The 21,695-nt window shown below is 33.5% G+C and overlaps 2 protein-coding genes across 16 annotated transcripts in view; both read right to left on the reverse strand.

Moving 5' to 3' along the window:
• The window catches only part of LOC106673154 (patronin), an 88,445-nt gene extending 70,017 nt beyond the window's left edge, over nucleotides 1-18,428 (reverse strand). For 13 of the 15 annotated variants that reach the window (XM_024229320.1, XM_024229318.1, XM_024229319.1 and 10 more), the window contains exon 1: nucleotides 17,441-18,427. In XM_024229320.1, coding sequence (XP_024085088.1) covers nucleotides 17,441-17,575 — 135 coding nt within the window. In that variant the 5' untranslated portion in view covers nucleotides 17,576-18,427. Of the gene's footprint in view, nucleotides 1-11,765; nucleotides 11,972-17,440 lie in introns of those variants that run through there. The other 2 variants (XM_024229311.1, XM_014405163.2) reach the window with 2 other exon arrangements.
• A 1,105-nt stretch (nucleotides 18,429-19,533) lies between these two features.
• LOC106673153 (protein 60A-like) lies at nucleotides 19,534-20,968 on the reverse strand. The gene is made up of 5 exons (XM_014405161.2): nucleotides 20,764-20,968; nucleotides 20,537-20,691; nucleotides 20,266-20,466; nucleotides 20,077-20,159; nucleotides 19,534-20,011 (listed from the first exon to the last, which is right to left on the reverse strand). Exons 1-5 carry the CDS (start codon nucleotides 20,928-20,930, stop codon nucleotides 19,751-19,753), a joined length of 867 nt encoding a protein of 288 aa, XP_014260647.1. The 5' UTR covers nucleotides 20,931-20,968; the 3' UTR covers nucleotides 19,534-19,750.
• Nucleotides 20,969-21,695: the final 727 nt, after the last annotated feature.

Genomic DNA, 21,695 nt, shown 5'->3' on the forward strand with positions numbered 1-21,695 from the left:
AACTTAATTATTAAAGAATGAATTAGTTACACAACTAATTAGCTATGCAGAAACATAAGTCTTCTCAGGACGTTTAGAAAACAATATAGAACCCTGAGTGCATTTACCGTAAGTGCATATAAAACAAAATTACTATTACAATAAAAATTAATACAATTAAATCTCAATTTTTTGGTTAACAAATCTTGTAAAACATTGTTATTCGAAAAGTTTTTCTTCTTAAAATAAATAATCTTCTCACGATTTATTTGTTTTCGTTTCTATTGGGATATCGACATAGCATGCACATAAAAGCAAGTATCGAGACGTTCAAACGGCTGCCGTTCAAAAAAAAGAAAGACCAGAAAAATAAGAAAAACACGTAGAGCACTGGCGATGACCTCACCTTTTGGTCGGCTCATAAATACTATTTATGCAGGTAATGCGTTAAAGTTTTCTCACGATAGGGGTAAAGTTGCGATTATGCATTTTTTTTTTGCCTTATGATCTTTGCATATTGGCCATGACGAATTCGTATATATATGTTGTTCAAATTGGGGGTTATCGGGAAAAAAGGGCCAGGGGCGACGGTGGGAATCGAACCCACGACCGCGGCGAGAGAGTCTCTCATGCTAACCACTCGGCTACCGCGGTCCCCAATTATGGACATTTATTATGCATTTCGGATTCGGATTATGCATTTCGAAGTGTTCCTACACATACTTAATCGTGGTCTTGCCCGATTATAGTATGTAACATACAAAGAATCATTATAATGTCCTTAAATTGAAACAATGAACATTAACATGTAACAAATAGAAACACAATCCTACCAACTCTCGAGTTATGCTTTATAATAGATTTCCACGTGATATACTGCTTGTATCAGTTACTCAGGTGATAATTTAATTAAATGAAACTAAAACTATAATGAGATGAAAATTATTAATTTTTGGTTAAACTCAAACCTTTTACTTTTAAGCACAAAAATGTAATGTATTACACTTTTTATTAAAAAAGAAAATAAATACTATTAATTTAAAATTTGCTTCCCATACTTGTGATGATAATGATGTGTGTTCTTGCTTGCCTATCCTTTTTTTTGTTTTTGTTTACGAGGGTTCGCAACAGCAGAGGTTATATCAACCCTTGAGGTGCCAGTGTTTTTTTTTTCGAACCCGGGACCTTTATCTTACAGTGATGGGCGCCGTGTCAACACATCGTTGCGACCACCGACGGCACCCTTATACCTTTTGTTTACAGTGATAGATATATTGGTGTGACATTGGACACAAATTTGAGATTTAATTTACATATTGATTCTTTGGTTTCCCGTCTGAGAAAGCTCTTTTATAAATTTAGAATTTTACACAACTTTATGAAAATTAAAATCTTAAGGCCAAAATATTTTTCTCTTGCACAATCCATAAAAGCCTATGGTATTGTTTCCTGGGGAGGTACTAATAAATGCTACACTACGACTCTGGATGTAACTATAAACTCACTTCTTAAAATTATTTTACGTCAACCGTATAGATATAATCCGAAAAAATTATACAGCGAATTTAAAGTAATGAATCTATACCAAATCTTTCTTAAATGTTCGTTTGTGCATATATAAAAATAATCTTTTAATTAGTTACATCAGTGAATAAAACACAAGACACAATTCATTGGCTAACCACACTTTTACAATGTAAAGATTAGGCAATATTATAATTTTTCATTAAATATGGCGCTTCATTTTTTGTTTTTGTAGAGGATCATTATTCAAAATTTCAAAAAAGGCTTAAAAGTTATAATTTCAAAAAACTTTAATTGAAGTTAAGATATTTTAAAATCGAGATTTAATTTTGTTGGTGTTTTTTTATATATACTACACGTTTATTCTGTATTTTTTTTTTTTTTTTTTTTTTTTTTTCCCCGGGGCTTTCGACATCTAGGTCATTTCAGCCCCCACTAAGTCTATATTCTATACACGTTCATACAAATAAATACATTCATACACATAAATACATCCATACAGTACACTCATTCCGTTTGGTCNAGCACCGTCCCCAGCGCCAATCCGGCCCTCCCTAAGGACTCACCGAAGCGGATCCCGAGGGGTCGCGTCCGCGAGTTTATTCTGTATTGTGTATGCTTATGTGTTTGTTTTTCATTATGCTTTTGTAAAGATATATTCTGTAAAGACTAGGCAATATTATAATTTTTCATTAAATGTGACACTTCCTTTTTGTTTTATTATTCATAATTTCAAAAATTACAAAAAAGGCAAAAAATTATAATTTCAAAATTTTTAATTGTAGTTAAGATATTTTAAAGTCGAGAATTAATTTGGTCGTTTTTTCCATACTTCACGTTTATTCAGTATGTTTTTTGTTTGTTTTTCATTATGCTTTTGTAAAGATATATTCTGTTTATTCCTCTGAGGATCTCCCAAAACTCCTGCTGTAGTACAAGCTTGCTTTTTGACAGCAAGCAGTGGATGTACCAAAATATTATTTTTTGTTATGATAATGTGATGATGTTGTAATGATGTGTAATGACTTCCGATCATCCGAACCCGTTTGGTGAAACATTTTTATATAAATTATTTGGAAAACGTCAGATGCGGTCTGATATAGTAGTGTATAGTGATATAGTCCCACGATCTCCAAATAATTATTAATTAACGGTCACTAAACACCACACATTTTTTATAATTTTTTCATAATTGTCAATGTATGTATATTAATTTTTTTAAATTCATAATTCAACATGGGTCCTTCAATTCGTCGTTCGAAATTCGTAAAGGCCACCAAATCCCCATTCCACAAAATTCCAAAAAAATAATCAAAATAAAAAATAAATTTTAAAAAAGGTGTATACTGTTTAAAAAGACTAGAAATTGTTGTCTCGTGTTATTCATACGTTGGCTTCCATTGTAAAGGTTTTTATTTATTACGTATATTTTTATTAGGTATTTTTTACGTATAAATTTTTCGAGAAACGCGTGTCCGCACTTAAACAAAAATAAAACTCATAAAAACCTGATATATGAATAAAAGTGTAAACTTTCACATGTGTTTTTTTTCCGTTTTTATGACACGATACTAATAAAATCACAAATTTTCGGATTATCCGGACTTTCGATCATCCGGACAAATCCCGGTCACTTCAAGTCCGGATAAACTGATTTCTACTGTAATGTACATTCTAGAAAATAAAGATTTATTATTATTTTTATTACATTTGGACGCAAATGGATGAATCATGTGTCTAACCTCTTGAATTAGGACGAATATCTCTGATTTATTCAAGACAGAATGATTTAAGCTACTCTCATAACATCTTGATCGTCTAGTTTACATTAGACTGAATAAACAACTAACAACGGCAACTTTAATGTCAACAATACAAAATGCAAACTACAGGCGTTTTTGACAGTCGGTGTCGTGCTTCAAAACAAAATGAATTCTATGCACATCCACTGGTTTTTTGTTTTTTTAAGTGTACAACTATCGAACAGAACAACTAATAACTAACGAAGCATTTCTTCTCAACAGGCTCTTTTGAAATTTGACCTTCGAGTGTAAATCGTTGATGGTAGCATCTCAAAAAGGATGATATGAGAAAATTGGAGAAAGTTGTGTGCACGTTCTTCCTACCATATAAGAAATCGAACCAACTATCAGAATCGTCGAACCCTTTCGGGATATGGTTTATAATCACTTTGAATCTAGTTACAAATTCATTAACTCCGCTCCATATTTGCATATCTGGCTTCAAGGAGCAAAGCGCTATCGCAGCTTGCTATCGACTCTCTCGGGTAAACAGAAAAGGGATCCCCCCCCCCATGAGCGGTTATGAGCGTTCATTTGAAGACAAAAAGCTCTACTTTTCCCAAAATCGATTTTTCTCTCGAAATTTTAAAGTCATAGTCAATTTTTACACTCATTGATTGCATTGATGAAAGATTAATTGGGACTGGCAGACTTCATGCATATGGAGTCCAATTAATAAATGCAGAAACCTTTAGTAGAACATAAGAACTGAAACTATCTCTCCTTTCAAAACATAAAAGCAAAGAAAAAAATAATTTATTTAAAAATCTCTCATCTCAAATCTGGAATATGTTGTCCTTTCTTCGGTTACCATCAGTTAGATCTGGCTTTCATGTAAAATTAACTTAACGTGCCAAAAATCAAATATCAAACATTACTAAACGAAAAACATACACCAAATTATAAAATTTGAACAGAGAAACTTTATTAGAATTTTGTGCAACTAGGACGTCCTCGTTCCTAAACTGAACAAACGTCGGTCGCCGTCGAAGGACGAGACACCTACAGCCGTAATTCCAACAGCATTCCGCGATAAAAACAAACCAGTTCGAATTGCAGGATTGGAGGTGTCTAATAAGGTCTTCCTGCAAAGAGGTTGTCCTTCTTGTCAACAATCTCAGTACCGGAAAATTATTTCAAGATCCCTTATCGAAACAAGAGATGCGAGTGTTTTCCTTCCTGTATCTTTGTTTATGTAAAACATAAATACAATTAAATTAATTAATTTTTAAAAAAATTTTGAACAGCATTTTTACCAATTATACATTTGTAATTTAATTACTTTTCAGTTATATTTTGGGCAAAGGAAAACAGAGATCTAATCGCTCCTCGAACAATGTGTACACAGCAGAACTTTTTGATATGCAATCATGGTTGTAGTGAGCAACGCCGAATCCACCATCGCCTTTATATCTTCTTATTTATTCAGTACGAAGGAAAGCCTTCCCCAACAGGAAGATACAAGAATTCCATCGCATTTCAATGATTGTAAAATTACGTAGCCAATTAATCAAGGTGCCTTCGTATGACGGACGATGATAGAAATCACATATCAGAAAATAGATCGAAGTTTTCGATTGATTTTGATGAAATGACTGTCGGTGAGAAAAAGCAATTTTAATACACAAAAAAGATCACCGAGCAGCTTGATTGTCCTATCATCAAGTTTTCCTATAATAAGTGGTTTTGCCTGTCAGACGCAGTCCCGGATGGTCGGAGATGATCAAGTTGCAGGTTCTCACCTCGTAGATCTCAACACACTATATCGCTAATTCACATAACTGACATTGACGAAGCAAAATTAAAAACTTTCTCGCAATCTTCGCTTAAGCTAAAGGTTCATATATTTTAGTTTAAAACACGATACCAGCTGAAGATGGGAATAAGTTTTAAAGGTGAAATAATAAAGAATTCAAAACGCGATTCGGGCGAAAGATTCCCAGGAGTTTTGCGGTTAAGTGAGTGGGAAGGAATCGTAATACGAATTACAGTTTTTTCACTAAGCAGAATTGTCTAGTGTTCGCCATGGACCATCTCTCGTTCCAATTTATATACAAATTATTCAACTTCGGCGAGAGAAATTTCTAAGCTGCGACTTGTTTACCGGCTTGAAAGTCGGCCGATAATAATTGATGAAAGAAAAGTGCGGCCTTGAGCTCTGAAGTAGGAATGTCCGTGGGTGAAAGCGTAGGTACGACACCACCTGCCAACCTGTTTTATTTTTCTTAATTTTATCTTATTATTAATCTTTTATTTTATTACCGTCGGCTGGTTATCGAAGGATATCACGACATATGTCTTCGCATATGACATGTCTTAAGTCATCATAATACAAAAGAATTTCAGTAAATTTAACAACAATGATTGGTATAAATTATTTAAAGATATGAACGATAAACTCCAGGATTTAGAGCGAGACAAACTCGGACGGAATAGCAAGTTAAATATATTTTAATAATTAGTACGCAAAAAAAATCATGATATGTTTCATGCGAAGATTGCAATGAAAATTTCACTTTTTATACGATTTTTTTAAATAAATCAATGAAATATTTAGTTTATTTTCTCTTTTATTGAAGTCGGTCTGTTTTATTAGAGCCAGGATGGCATGAGAGTGAACGATGTGAGCAGACAGTAGTCTCACGACAAAACGCATTACATAATAGGTAAATTCCAAGAATATTCGCATTCAATCAATGGAACCGTCATGGGCGCCTTTTTCCCCAATAGAATGCCTTCGATTAATCTTAATTTCCCGGTTTTGGATCCGCGAAATCACCGACACGACAGGGAACGGCGGAAGGGAACAAGTAGGGAGAAAAAAGCACCCGGAACCGCTCCCAGGGCGAAAGAAGGGAAGAAAAGTTCGACACCTGTGTCAGTTGGTTGCGATTTGCTAAGGTCTTTGGGTCGAGGTTAAGAGAAATTTCTGTCCCTTGCCAACATCGGGACCTAGAGTGGGGAATAGCTAAGAACACCCATTCAATAACATTTGATGACCCAAAAGTAAAAAATAAGCATCTATGCCGAGTGTTGCATAATAAACAGAAGCAGGAAAAGCCTGACATATTAGTAGTGATCATGTTCAAAAATATATAAAATTTATTATTATTATATTATTAATTATAATATAAAAGAGTCGGCATGTCATACTAAGAAGTACCTGCCCATCAGTACACATATACATTAAGGTCCATCCTAAGAAATACGCTAACATGGGTTCTACTTGACTTATATGGAACACACACATAAAACAAATAACACAAGAACTAAACCGAAATTCTGCAAATGCCTACTTGGACCCATATTTCCAATGCGTACACTCAATAAACTAACAATATACAAGACACTAATTAGACAGATTTGGACGTACGGAGTCGAGCTGTGGTTCAGCCAAGACATCTAACATCCAAAGAATCTAATTCTTTCAATTAGTTACAAGTCCTCAGTCGCATATTCAACGCTCACTAAACAAACCATTCACAAAGACCTAGACATCCCATTCGTGACGGGCATGATCCAAATACGATTCCACAACTTCCAATCTAAGCTCTCTTTCCAACCAATCCACTATCTCAAGCCCTCTCTTTAACGTCCCACCCATGGCAATCCTCCACGAGCCTAAAAAGACAGTGGCACGTGACCTCCTAACTCAACCCTACCTCAATTAACAATGTGTAACAACTCAGAGTACCAGTAATGGTAGGCTCCTCTCCCCAACCGCATCTCTATGGTTTGAAAGGTTCCATCCAGATCTTTCATTGATCGCTAGCAACAAATTGAAAAACGTATAAATTTTGCATTGCATGCTGCACACGGTTCGTCCAAATTAGTATACTTTTTGCAATACTAATATGCTTACAATGTCGCTGGATTTATAAAAGGACAAAACCAATTCCTGAAAATGAATCTATTTTATAAGTCCTTTATTTACATTTGTTCACTATTTGATATTATTAATTGTGTCTGATAATGTTCATACTTCATAGCATTGTCTGAACCTGCCTCAACGATATCGGATAGGTGGCCACTGCAATCGCGAGGTAGCCTGATGCGTAGTGATCGTGACAACGGGACATGATGTATATGTTATATATGTTGTTACATATAGATATGTTCTTTCAATATTTCTAATCTAGCCAGAACATAATTTTCTTTTTGATTTCTCTGATACTTATGATTTTTTTTTTTTAATCAAGTTTAAACCCTTTACTCAAAATCGGCCCTCATTCCCCTGCAGCGCCTGAACTTGGCGAGCACAAACATTGACTTTTTATCCGAGAAAAAAGGTAAATATTTTATCGAATGAAAAAAGCAGAGCAATCGAAGTTGTTAACTATATAAACGGACGCTGTACGCTCGTTAATTGTAACACTTAGCATAACTAAAGCCGTTAGCCCACTTTACAAAAAAAATTAATTAGTGGGAAATTCAATAAAAATGGCCCCGTTCTTGACCCGAGGTTACTGATCTTAAATAGCCCAGACCCGCCTCGAGATTAAAAACTGGCAAATAACTCCAAAACCGCTTCTCGTGAAAGGAGAAGACTGGAGTTCGGGACTGGATGAACGGCCCAGGAGAAAGTAGAAATTTTTCTTTTCTACCCCGAAGGGGGATTCTTTAGAACTAATTAGGTTTAATCCTACATTCTCACCCTTGCCTTTATGAAATCACTAGAATGTTTCCTACCAACTTGGTACGCATTAGTAAACGATAACCACGTTAAAAATTTCCAACCACCCGTCTTCCTCATCAGGTGATATTCAAATGTCACCTAACGATTCTGTACAATATCGAATATTAAAGACGCGATTTCATCTTTTAAGAACGATCTCTTTTAGTACTTAAAAATCATCATAGTCTATAAAAGTACAGAAAAATATTGCAAATTTTTTCCCCTAGAACAAAAGTTAGCTTATTGGGAGAAATAGTTTAAGTTATATTAAGCCTTTGCATAGTTAAATCATAGAATTTAAATGTCATAAATAAATGACAATAAAAAATATGGGTTACGACGAAATGTGATTTCCAGGATCCAAAACAAGAGGCTATTTGAAGGATTTGTCATTTATTTTTGGTTTGTTTGGTTACTACAATTTATCAAAGCTAACACAAAGGGGCACTAAAGTTGCAACTATAATCCAAAACCGACCAGAAATAATATTTCAATAATTTAATTTTGTAGAATAAAATTTGGTTTTGGGGCATATCTAATAAAAATTTGATCTCTTTATTAAACTTATATTACGAAATTCACCGCGAAACATAGTATATTAACATTAAATTGCCCCAACAGAAAAGATCCTTTTCTTTACGATTCTTAAAAAAATTCTATCGAGGGAGGCGATTCATGGATAGACGTTTTTCCAGTCTCAAAATAATAGTAAAGTGACGTATTTTTACATCTAACAACAAAATAGGGAAAAATCAATCAATAGTGCAATCTTAGGCCAGGGTTAAATATAATTAGTTAAAGAGAAGTACGAAAGTGTTATTCTGAAAAAACCATATGCCATCCATCCAAATGGGTTGTGCTCCATGAAATATGCACGTGAGCACTAGAGGTATGCTGGTTTGCAATTTACAGCCCACATGGTTTATTAAGCCTCGCCTTCAAAACAAAAGAATGAAAGCAAGTAAATGCGCACAAATATTGCAATATTCAAATCGGGCTTGACTTTCAAAAATCAGCAAAACGCAAACGGTAACACCAGTTTTACTGCCATGAAATTTCAATAAACATAGAATTTTATAGAAATTTCCGTTTGTTCTCAAGAAACCATAGTTACACAAGATTAGCAGAATAGTTTTTGTTATTTAAATTTCATGTCAGGGAGTTCCTTCAACATATAGAATGGCCGGTGTTTTTAGAAAAAAATAAATCAGATACATTTCCAGAAGGATAGATCCAAATTCTGACATACTCAGAACGCCGGGTATCGTGAAATGAAAAGGTAGGCATTCCAGTAGACGTAACGTAATCCATCGTGAGATAGAATTTACGGCAGGCATGATCACACATGACTTAATATGTTCATTTAGTAACATTTCTTTATTTACATAATGCATAAACTTCTTGGTTAAGGTTGCATTAATAAATTAAAAATTACCATACAATGGCGTGAAAAAAAATCTTCAATAAAAAAGTATGCATCTGTGTATGTTTTGAAACGAGTCATATTATCATAATTCGATCAATGTTCTAACAATGACGAAAGATTTTGTGATGAAGCATTAACCTGGGTTAAGATTTTTTTACACTTTTTGGTTTTTGGTTTTTTTTTTCTTTTACTTAAGATTGTACACAATTTTCTTGGTTCCATTTCCAACAGTGGTTAAAACATGATCGGTAACAAAAATGTTTACGCAGCATAAACCTAGGGCTTAACGACCGTAGTCGGACGCATCTAAATTTATACTCCCGGGGGCTCAAATCGAAATTAAGATGGTAATTTTGAACCTGCTTAACAGATCCAACGTCTGGAAACGGGAGGAGGCTGGAGCATAGATTTATTTAGATGTCAACCAACTAACTCTAAACGTAAAGCACAAAACGGACGTGTTGTAATCATCCATACGTACTATAAAACTCCAAATTGATTTTGCTAGTAATTAGTACTTTTGCAATTAAATCAAAAAAGTTTTTAACTATTAAAAATGAAGGCGAGGATTGGAAAGACTAAATAATGCATGAATTTCCGAACGATGTTTTAACACCCTGTTCTTAGCCCCACCATTAATTAAAACTGATGAAATAAAAACTTCATTAAAATCCTCTGAAACTCCCTTAAGACAACTGTTAACTTAAGATGGTACAAATATAAATAAAACATAAAAGGTAAAAAATTGAAGACATGCCAAGATCTTTTTACAGTCGTATTACTGCAATATATGGGTGAAAATTAATCGACAAAATTAATTTAACCGAATAACCACTTCGTATCAATATTCATAAAATTAAAGGAAAGAATATGCCTTAAAAATTTTATCAAACGCGAAGAATGCCTATAAGGAAAGTAATTTTTTTCAATCCATGCTGAGGCTGCTTTAACAGCCGTCTATATCACTTCCGAATTTGAGCTTTTTTGAGATTAAATTTTGTCCGGTTCAGACTTTTATCGCCGCAATTCGGATTGTTAAACTGGTTTGAACCGTCGAACCTTAAACGACGTGAAACTTCAAAGAGAAGACCGTAGACGTCGTACTACCCTTCTAACTTTCCAAACCTCTTTTGAAGATTTGTCTCCAGGCGTGGCGAAAGTTAATGCGCCTTCATCAATATCTTCGAGAAACGCTAAAACCCCTTCTTCCAGCCGGGAACTCCAACGTAATTTATTTCCTTCGGAATAATTGTGTAAAGTAATGATAAAAACAATTAAAACTACCAAGGTAAGATATCAATCAAGGAGCTCTAGGCCAAGCTCGAGAGACCTCAATCATAAATCATCACAATTCAACCATCGAACATTAACTATATACATAAAATAATCAAATTAAGCCAAATATGGAAAATTAACAAGATTCACATTGTTTTGAATCCTAATAGCGAAAATAAAATTATAAAATATATTGCACTCTCAACACGACACGCAAGAATGGCACAATTATACAGAAGACAACAAACACTTTGAGCCCTGAAGATGATCTCAATAAAGATCGAAACGGTGGCACGATAAAGAAAATGTTTTTCTGAAACCTACATCATACCAGACCGCATCTCACGATTTCTGAATAATTAATCAAATATATTGACAATACAGCAAAATATACAATCAAACTGTAATTAAGGGCATAAATATGTATCATAAACTTATTTAAATTGATCTCGTCTCGTCACCCATTAAAAAAGAAAAAATATATTTTATGGCTAATACAGAAGTAATTATCAACAATCACTTTTTAAAAAAAATTGCTACATTAATGACATTAATTTACAATGTCATATGCGAAACGAAAACAAATGTAATTCAAACAGATTACTCACTTATCGCAATTTATTTTAATTTTATTTATTATTTATGTGTCAACTAAAATATATTTTGTTTTCTTTACTTTTTAAACAAAATGTTTAATAAAAATAATAACAATTAAAAATAATTTATAATATGGATATTACATTTCTGTACCAGATTTTGGTATGAAACGTTCTGTTTTTGGTTTTAATAATTATTACAAAATAACGAAAAAATTTCTAATAAGTTTGCACGTAATAACTCAAATCATAATTAAAATATAGCCGAGGACTTAAAATTGTTTAAATGTTACATACTTTTAACTGTGAAAGCATTAAAAATAGTAAAAAGTACAACAACAAAAATATTCCCAACTAACTGCGAGATGGACTGAAACATAAAAGTTGAATCATTGAAATTCTGATCGTCTAGCCCATAGCCTGGGTCGAAAAAGGAACAGAGGATGCTTGTTCGCACCGTGCATACAATAACGATACGATGGACTCACCGGTGAAATGATATCTGCCGGGTCCGAGGGTTTATCTTCGATAAGCCTCGGCGTTGGGGACTGGAGGATGGTGGTGAGCCTCAAGACCATTTTTACAACACTTTAATACACCATATCACAGTAATCCTAGATTTCTCATAAACGGGCCGTCGACGGCACTAGATACCGACTGAAATGCGCAGAGTCAAGCTGGATGCTGAGATGGAACTGACAAAACGTTTCCTCCTACCTTTTCAACTCGTGGAACCCCCTCCAGCTCTTAAATGGTCAGCAAACCTTGAAGGTCAAATGGCCAATCTTTCGTTTCCTTCGCCTTTTGAACATGGACCAAAATGGATTTTAAACATTTTGTTAAATACATTGGCGACATGTTTAACAATCAAAAGCCTAGATGTATGCGATTTTTGAGTCTGATGGGAAATTTATAAATATAAAGCATTCCTCTACAAGAAAGTATGGGCTTTTCAGCACCATCACATAGCATACCAAGAACCATACAAGCTATGTACTTCAAAGTTCAAAAAATTTAAAAGCCTCCTTCAAACAGTGTCAGGTTGGGTAGTTTACTAATTGTTGCTTAATTGTCTGGTCCGCCTCTTATCGTTGTGTATAGTTACCAAAACCGCTTATAATTATTATTTGTTCAGTTTTTTAATTTTTTTTGTATTTATTGCAAAACAGCAAGCACCAAGCAATTATTGGTCTTTGCAACATTAAATAATAAATTTTATTTTTACAATTAGATTAGTCTCAGAAGTTCAGAATCTATCTTTTCCAGCCTTGCTTCCTCTTCAGCATACAAAAAAATTTAATGAGTACTTGTTTTGTTCTATTAAAAATAGATATCATTCGTTGTTGTAGTCCAATTACCAGCAAATAATAGGCGCACCTGAATTATTATAAGATGGTCTGGATTTTATATTATTTTAATGTGTGATCAGCCTCCGCACTAGAAATTTATATAGAGCAGGTGTTCATCAAAGTGGGCCTCATCCCTGATCACCTTTTCTTCATAAATTCTTAGTGTGTAGACTGATCATAAACTGCCATCGGATATCATTTCGACTGTGGGGTTCGCGAAACTAAGATTTGTTATCAATTATTTATAGTACATTTAATTTATTGTCAACAAAAACTGCTATTATGTATATTGATTAGTTAGCTCTTCATATGATTTGCAGTTCATGCAAGGAATGTGCTTGTGAACGTAAAGAAATTTGCCACTTTAAATAGGAAATTAGCAACGTTACATTCCCGAAGATACTTGTTACTCAAATGTAGTTTGCATAGCCAATTTGTACATATAAAAAAATCTTTTTACTTATAATAGGGGAAGACTCCAGCTACCGAAAATAAAGCGTAAGATACTTAAGCACATACTGGTTTTATATATAAATTTCCCCTTAATCATTTTACGTTTAATTATGCTTGTTATTGTATGAGTCATATTTTAAGATAAAATGTGCCTTATATTTAATGCAGTCTGGGCGACAAAGGTGCAATAATGCCCTGGAGCCAACTGAATATAATTTTGTAACAAATTACCGTAAATCAAAACTTATATGCAATAAAATCCATACATACTCAAATGTAGTAAAAAATTATGTTTTTTCCCACCCATGTAGCAAACAACATAAAATCGATTTTTGATCTAATGTCTAGTCATACCCCTTACAGTTCAACAGCAAATCGGATTTTATTGTGAACCAAGACCGCAAATTTGAATTTTAAAATGAAGAATAAATACCATGCCGAGTTGGGAGACCAAACATAAAGATATGAAAACCTTGATCCAATGGTTCAATAATAATCTTCCTATCCTAAAAGTCATTTGGATAAACAATGTATTGATAAATTGTTTTGTGATGAAAATGAAAAATTAAATAATAAATATAAGCATTTAACATTGTCATAATTGGGAAATCTGAACAACTATGGAACTAACCGTAGTGATTTTTTTTGTGTTTTTTTTCCTTTGCCTCAATGTATCGGCCATTATTTTATTGTTAATTTAATAGAAATAGGTTCCCAATGAGTCGACCAAAAGTAAATATTCCCTACCATACCAAAAAATATACCCATTGGAGAATAATAATAACAAACATAGAAAGTGTGGTATCTGAAGTAAGGGATCAAAACCAACAAAACATAATTATTAATAGAAAAAGTACGATCTTATTTTGTTATCAACCAACTTTGATACACTCTGGATTTGATTATTGGGTAGGACCACGTACCCAATAAAATCTCAAATCCAGAGTTAATATTGTACAAAATGGTCTAAACAAACTTAGGCAAAACTCGGGGAGGAATAATGATTTGTTAGTAACGGTTGGCAAAACAAAGAAATTCATGAAGGATGATGATGAATTGTTAATTACTAAGGCAGATAAAGGTGGTAAAACTGTGATTGTTATGAAGATCAATGTACAGAAAGGATGTCCACACTATTAAATGATATCTATAAAATTAGAACACGAGATTCCACACATCATTTGGAAAAACGTTGTAACAAGCTATTGGATGAATTATATACGCATTGATAAAAAAAAAAGGCACCTAAAAAAAGCACCTAAAGTTTATTAAAGGCACACAGATCCAAAAGTGTCTTCCTAAGTTTCACAGGCCATATGTTCCTTACATACCTATTGTTAGTAGTGTGGGTTCTCCTGGCTTTGCTAGTTAGCTACATATATAAAAAAATATTGACTAATTTGGACTTACATAAAAATATAATGTTAAGGATTCTTTTGAGTAAAAGGCCTCATCCTTGATCACCTTTTCTTCAAAAATATTATTTTAAACAATAACATAATTTAATCAATATGACTTAGAAAAAAGTTAATACTAACTACAATATCAAAAAAACAACAGTACTCATTAAATTGTTTTATATAGATTTTTGTTAAAGAGGAAACAAGGCTGCTTTGAAATATATGCAATTTATAAAAAAAGCAATCAGGTTGTGTATGTTCTTCAGAAGCAAGTAACTAACAAAATCTTTAAAAAGAAGCAATCTTTTGAATAAGAACAATTATAAACAAACTTAATTATTTTATTTGACCCAAGTTTATATTGGGTTTAATTTCACAAATAGATATGTATCAATAGAGAAACGAAGTCGTGGAGTAATAGTAAAATCTGATTAGGGCAGATGTTTGGCCCTTGACAATTTTATTGAGTTTGAGACTAGTGGGCCTTTTGAGGATTTATCAATAGAATCACTGTGTAGGAAAGGAAAAGGTCAGCCAATGCATAAAAAGGGCAAAGAAGTTCTCAATGTCCCTATTTCATAAACATGTATTTTCGTTTTTTATTCAACTGTTGTCCTCTATGATGCCTGTGTATTGCTCAATTTATACTTAAAATTTGCACTTAAAGTTAAATAGTGAAACGTATTTTTTTCTGGGATAAATTTATTTCACAATTAAATCTGTTGATATGTTTTATTTAAGGTTGTGAAACTTTCGAAAAGAGTTTTATGTCTTGAAATGCTTTTTTATAATTTATTCATAAAAAGTAATTTCCCAAAGGTCTTGCACAAATGTTATCAACCCAATTTGTAAATACCAGAGGTCTGTGAATATTTGAAGTTATTACAGTGTTAATGAAAGTTAACACAGGGCAACGCTGAACTTCCTAGTGCGGTGAAGTGATCAATTTAGAGATATTTATTTTTCAAAAATACCCTGTTCCAATTCATCATTTGTACATTTATTCTCCATCGTTGTGATAACATTTGTCTAAAGTTTTCTCATAAGAAATAAGTTGGGATTACCTACAGGACATATTTGCAATCATTTAAGTAATTTTTAAAGGGATTGATCAAACAAGGCGAAGCGACACCAAATCAGAAATGAAATATGTCGAAACCATTGGAAACTACATAGTTATTTTACCTTTCAATACTCTTCCAATTCAATCTTTTCTTTTCTCAGTCCAAAAACTATGCTCTACTATTATTGAAGGCCATAGATTGAAAAATTCTTGTCTGCATAATTTTACTTTTAAGGAAGGTTTATTTCTTTATGTTCTTTTGTTTCCATTCTACCAATCCTGTTTATCAGTTAACTTTTTATAGCTGAAAATTATGTAGTAACAATTGCATAAATCACATCTGAAGTTCAATGGACAGATCAACATTAAAAACTGCTTACTAAATACTACACATTAAAAACACTGTTTAAGCATTACTTCATATTGACAAACTTAGTTTTTTAAACCATTTGTTTGTTAATGAACAGAAAAAGCATTATGCCTTAAACGACAAAAATATTACAGCAATGACTATAGTGTTACTTCATGTTGTCAACGCCAGAAAGTCAAAAATTCAAACTGGTCATATCACAAATAATCCACATCAGAGAATGTACAAATCTAATTTTTTTTACTCAAGAGACTAGAAATTTAATGTATATAATGAATGTTGGAGATTCATTGATGTCAAATTAAGTACATATTAGATTTTTTTCAATTTTCTTCATCTTCAGTCAATACCTAAATTATCAGTGTTTTCAAACTTCAAATTGGGTCAAATACTGTATAAATTTAGAAATTCTTAACATTGATTACCTGGCTGAAGATCAGTGAACTTCAGTTGTTATTAGGCTGAAGGCAAAATTAACTCTTCAGTGGGTGAAATTAAAAAAAAATGTTTTGAAATAACCAAGATGATTCAGCAGTGTCAAATTTAGAGCATATAGGCTTTTTCAATTTTATAAATTTATTACCTTACTATATAAATTAAGGCAGTGTTTTCAAATTTCAAATTTGAATACTGTATAAACATAGCCATTCTTAGTGGGAAATGGTTTACATCAACAGAGATAAACACAGCATCAGACAGAACAGATATATGTAAACTCAGCTGCAGCTATGCTAATATCATAAATAAAATTCGACATCAATCATCCTGGCTGAAGAACAATTACTTCAGGCATGAACCGGCTGAAGACCTAACAGTATAATTGACACTCCAGTGGATGAAATTTAAAAAAAATGTTTTTAAACAACTGTTTCAAATTTAGCACACAGACTTTTTCAGTGTTTTCAAACTTCAAATTGGATCAAATAGTGTATATGCTGCTAACTTTTTATATAACATGGATAAAGATTCGTTAACTTCTGGCATGTGCAAGCTGAAGACCTATCAGCAGAATTGAGACTCCAGTTTATGTCATTGCGAACAGAAATATGTAGAAATGAAAAAGTTATTAGGAAGGAGGGCATAAGTAACCTACCTACGAACAAACCCATTGAACAACCGATTTATATTCGTATATATTTACAAATTATTTTTAGAATTGATGTAATTATTTGATCTTGTAAGCATGAATTAATAACGGGGGGGGGATTTCAGGGCCGAACATCATATGCACTCACCCTAACCGAAATTTATGGGCTCATGCCTTAACCCTAGATTGTTCCGACCTAGAAGATAGAACATTCGGGAATTCGTGACAACGACGTGAAGAATTTCAGAATCTTGTCTTCTTTCTTCTGTGTAAGAATCACAATCGTGTGATTCGTGTGACAATAGAAAATCGACTGAACGTGTAAGAAGTTTAACAAGAGGTTCGGACTGTTAATGGGATTCGTTGCATTGTGACCGAAGAGTCAATCCTAAGTTGAAAAATGGGTGAAAAGTTAAATGAACAACTTAACTATTGACATACCTGTCTTGTTCCGGTCGTTTCGGATTCCTGATATTTCTTCCCTTCCAGCCTCTCCATTATGCAGTCTTCTTCATCCGAGTGTGGACCCTTGGATTTTCTCTTATTGTTGAAAATACGCGAAAACGCGTTCCACATGAAAACTTCACGGCTCGGATATCATAATAGGCCCCGTCGTCCGAGGGTAATCGTCTCTTCGATGTTTAACTTTTCTCGTTCGCACCTATCATGACACGTTAGGTTATGCTCGGGAAAAGTCGCTGATAAATTGGCCGAATCGCTTACCGGCGAGAAGGGAGGACAACGTTGGATTTTTCAACGGGGTGAAACTTAAGAATCGACGAACGCAGGGACAAACGGAAAAAAACGAAATAAATCAACGATTGGGACTTATCAAAAGGTGAAAAGTTGGAGAAATCACATAACTAGAAATCGCTGTTCAGCCGATCCTTTTAACCGTCCTGACACTCGGCACACATTCAAGACCGTTTAGCAATGCCGTTCGAAGATCTGGCCACCAAAAACTTTTTTCCGGACACTTTCTTTGGACTTTTAATGTGAATCATCCTCCGGCATTACTGTCCCATCTCTCCAGTCCAGTGGAGGTGGTCGCTGGCGCAAAGAGAAGGATAATAAAAACTTCAACGCCATCTATGCGGCGACATGAACGAAGAACGGTTCCACAGATTCCCGCTCAAACTACGACATTCAAAAAAAGTCCGCTCACCACCAGCAACAACATTGTACAACAACTGCAATATTATTTAATACGAATTTTTCAAGAAAAAATTATAAATTCAGAAACAAAAAACTCTAAACGAAAAACGCATTGGGAAAGCAATATGGGATGCGAATTCAAGCAAAACTTCACGCTCCGCAAGATTCTCACCAACTAAATGAAATTCATAATGTTCTAAACATCTCAATCCTCCATGGATCAGCTTGGAGCCAGCAGAAAAAGCTGCGACGACTCTCAAAACAATTACAATTAATTTCAGATAAACATAGAATATAATCCATTTTATTTCGTGTTCCAATTGACCAAAACCACTTAGTTCAATTATTTACCAATTAACTAATTTCATTTCAACCAATACCTTACATATAGAATAGAATGTGTAGTATTCTTCTGATAACTTTAAATTAGCCTTCAAAAATTATAAAACTATTCACACCCTTTTTTCCAAAATTAAAAATCCCACACCTGTAACAAATAAGCCTGATGTAATTTACAAAATCAATTGTATAATTTTTCCAGCAACTTACATCACAATTATATCCCAATAAGAGGGTAAAACAACATATCTATGATTCCAAAAAACCCAAACAAAATCCTACAGCATTGGCCACCCATCATTTTGAACACCAACACAATTTCAACAATCCAAAAATAGTTATTCAGATATCGTGAGATGCGGTCGGGTGTGATGTAGGTTTCAGAAAAACATTTTCTTTATCGTGCCAATCCAAAAATATTAAACACAGAACAAAACAAACAAAAAAGTAACTTTTTAGAAATGGTTTACATCAACTGTGTCAAATTTAGCACATATTACACATTTTCAATGTTTTCAAACTTCATGAACCCCGTATATGTGCATACATAAGCATGCTATTTGGCGAATGCCAAGACGAGCATCGCGAGACTTGGCAAATGTTCAGCAGCATTAGCCACCTTTAGCATTAGCAAACTATTTGTCAAATTAAAATCTCATCAGACTTTGCCTTTTATTGCTTCCTCAAATATCCCCCAATGTCCATATCTTGGCCCCTGTTTATTCCAGATCTTCATTGATGTTCTTACATACAATCAGTTACTTCTATTTGTTGACGACCTTAAAATTTTAAAAGAGCTCATTTAGAGACTTCCGTAGTTGCTTGTGTCTCAATGTATTTGTTAAATGTATTTTTTTTAGCATAAATGTATGTTCTGAGGTAGATGGGAAATATTAAATACCCCACAGGCTATTAAAAAAGAAATACAGTTAATATAATATACATTTGCAGTGCAATTATTATTTATTTTCAAAATACATTCAAAGAAAGGAGTAATTCAAGAACTTTATGACATAAAAAATACTAAAGGCACAGAAGTATTTTGTTCAAATTTAATACAAAGATTTCCTCAATATTTAAGTAAAACATTTAAAATTAGTTGTAAAGCTATCACAGTAAACAAATATTTCATAATATAAAAGCATGGCACAGGTTATTAAAAAAAATGTTTTTAAAAGAGTACATGCTCAATAAAAAATAGGTAAGTCTTCATTTTGAGATTATCACAACATACAAGGCACTAAGGCAAGTTACTGTTTAATGACACCCACAACTCTTAACGACCATGTTTTTATATTTTTTAAGCAGCACATTTGAATCATCGACATAGTACAGCACAGATATCGGCGTCAACTTGGTCGGAGCGCAGCATGGCTTTGGAACTTGGAGCGGGTTAATCAGGTGAACGAGCGTCTGAACGATAGCATGATTTGTAGCGTTCATGTGGGCGTTTAAAGGGAAATTGCATTCACCGCTACAATAAAATGCGCCATAGCCATCAGGTGCAATTATCCAATCCTGTAAATGTAAACGGTTTTGCTTAAAGTTAAACCTGAGGCAATTTTGGTCACGATTTAACATACCTGCCATTCGAGGTCACGAAAGCTGACGTAAAGTGTCTGAATTTGACAGCTCCTCTGACTATGCTGCCATATATGAGGTGGTTCTAAAAAAAAAACACACATAAATGATAAAAGAACGGGTGGTCATTGTTTCTTCCAAAATTTTACTCAACATCCATAATACAGAAATTATTTATGTACTATTTTTACCTAAAAGAGGACTACGGCTATAAGGATTTTCAGACTGGTCTGCCTTCTTTTTTCGATTTTTCACTTGCCTCTTGACTCTCTGTTTGCTTTCCGTACCGCCTTGGAGAAATGCTACCATAAATGGCTGTTTGTCTATTTCGTTGTTGTCTTTGTTCCCTGGTAAAGTTGTGATTCCAAGCTTTTCTGCATGGATTATATTACCTGAATAGAGTAAACAACAGTTATTAGTGTGACAAACCTTTTAAGTATTTTATTTCCATTTGATAATTACCTGGAGAATCATGTGGGTATATTCTCAAATAAAGTCCTTTGTTTGAATCTGGGAAGGCTACCCAGTTGGTGAACACACCAGTCACATTGAATATAAGCCAACCTTCATTGTCGTAAGTCGTATTTACAGAATCGACAAACTCCAGTGAATTTTTGCTGCAATCGTTTAATAAAACTTTAACTTCTTAATGTGCGATAAAGTTTGTAATTTAATTGAAATATACTGACTTTTCTTTTTCCGAGAGAACCATGTAAACTGACACAGTAAATAGATTATCACTTTTAATTGTGTAATTAGAACTTTGGTAAAGCCTGAGCTCAGCCCCCATTATCGTCTGGCTTGGCGAGACTTCAGACACATCAAATAAGAGCCGTTTTCCTTTTTCATGCCTCATATTTGGTAAATCTTGATCTGAAAATGTGCAAAATTAAATAAAAAATATAGCGATATTTTATTTAAACAATATTAAAGCATGAGTGAAAGGTTTGTTCTGTAAAAGACTTAACTGTAAAATAATGACCACAAATCTTTTGCCCCCAATGAACTGATCAATCTGATACTTTGGTATTGTGGACATGATAAGCAAAATATCCTTTGTACAAATGTCATTTTTATTAAGCTGTTATAAAATTTGATAATAATTATAATAATGATTAATTAGAGATCGTGCGATGCCTTCTGGTGTGACGTAGGTTTAGAAAAACATTTTCTTTATCATGCCAGCGTTTCGATCTTAATTGACAACATCTTCAGGGCCTGGGATTTACAAAAAATTGTTTAAATTATGCAAATACGTGTAGGATATGAAAAAATGAATTTATACAATGCTAGAAGTTTTAGAGTCAATCAAAGAATGTGTACTCACTCAAAGTGTTTGTTTTCTATGCAGCTGTGTCATTACTGTGTGTCATGTTGAGAGTGTCAGTACGATATTGATGTTTTATGTATAGATACGTTGGATTTTGAAGGAGTGGGGAAGGATGTAGGGATTGAAAAACATTTTTATACGAGGAGTACGGCTTCTTTGAGGTGAAAGGAGCCAACAATGGAAAAGAATGGGTAATGGTTTGGCCTGATTAACCTTTCAGGATTATACGTTAGATGTGAGGACTGTAATGATTGTTTTATATGTTATATGTTTTGTGTGATTTGATGATGA

Source organism: Cimex lectularius, unplaced genomic scaffold, assembly GCF_000648675.2.
Source record: "Cimex lectularius strain Harlan isolate CLEC.00 unplaced genomic scaffold, Clec_2.1 scaffold321, whole genome shotgun sequence".
Lineage (NCBI taxonomy): Eukaryota > Metazoa > Arthropoda > Insecta > Hemiptera > Cimicidae > Cimex > Cimex lectularius.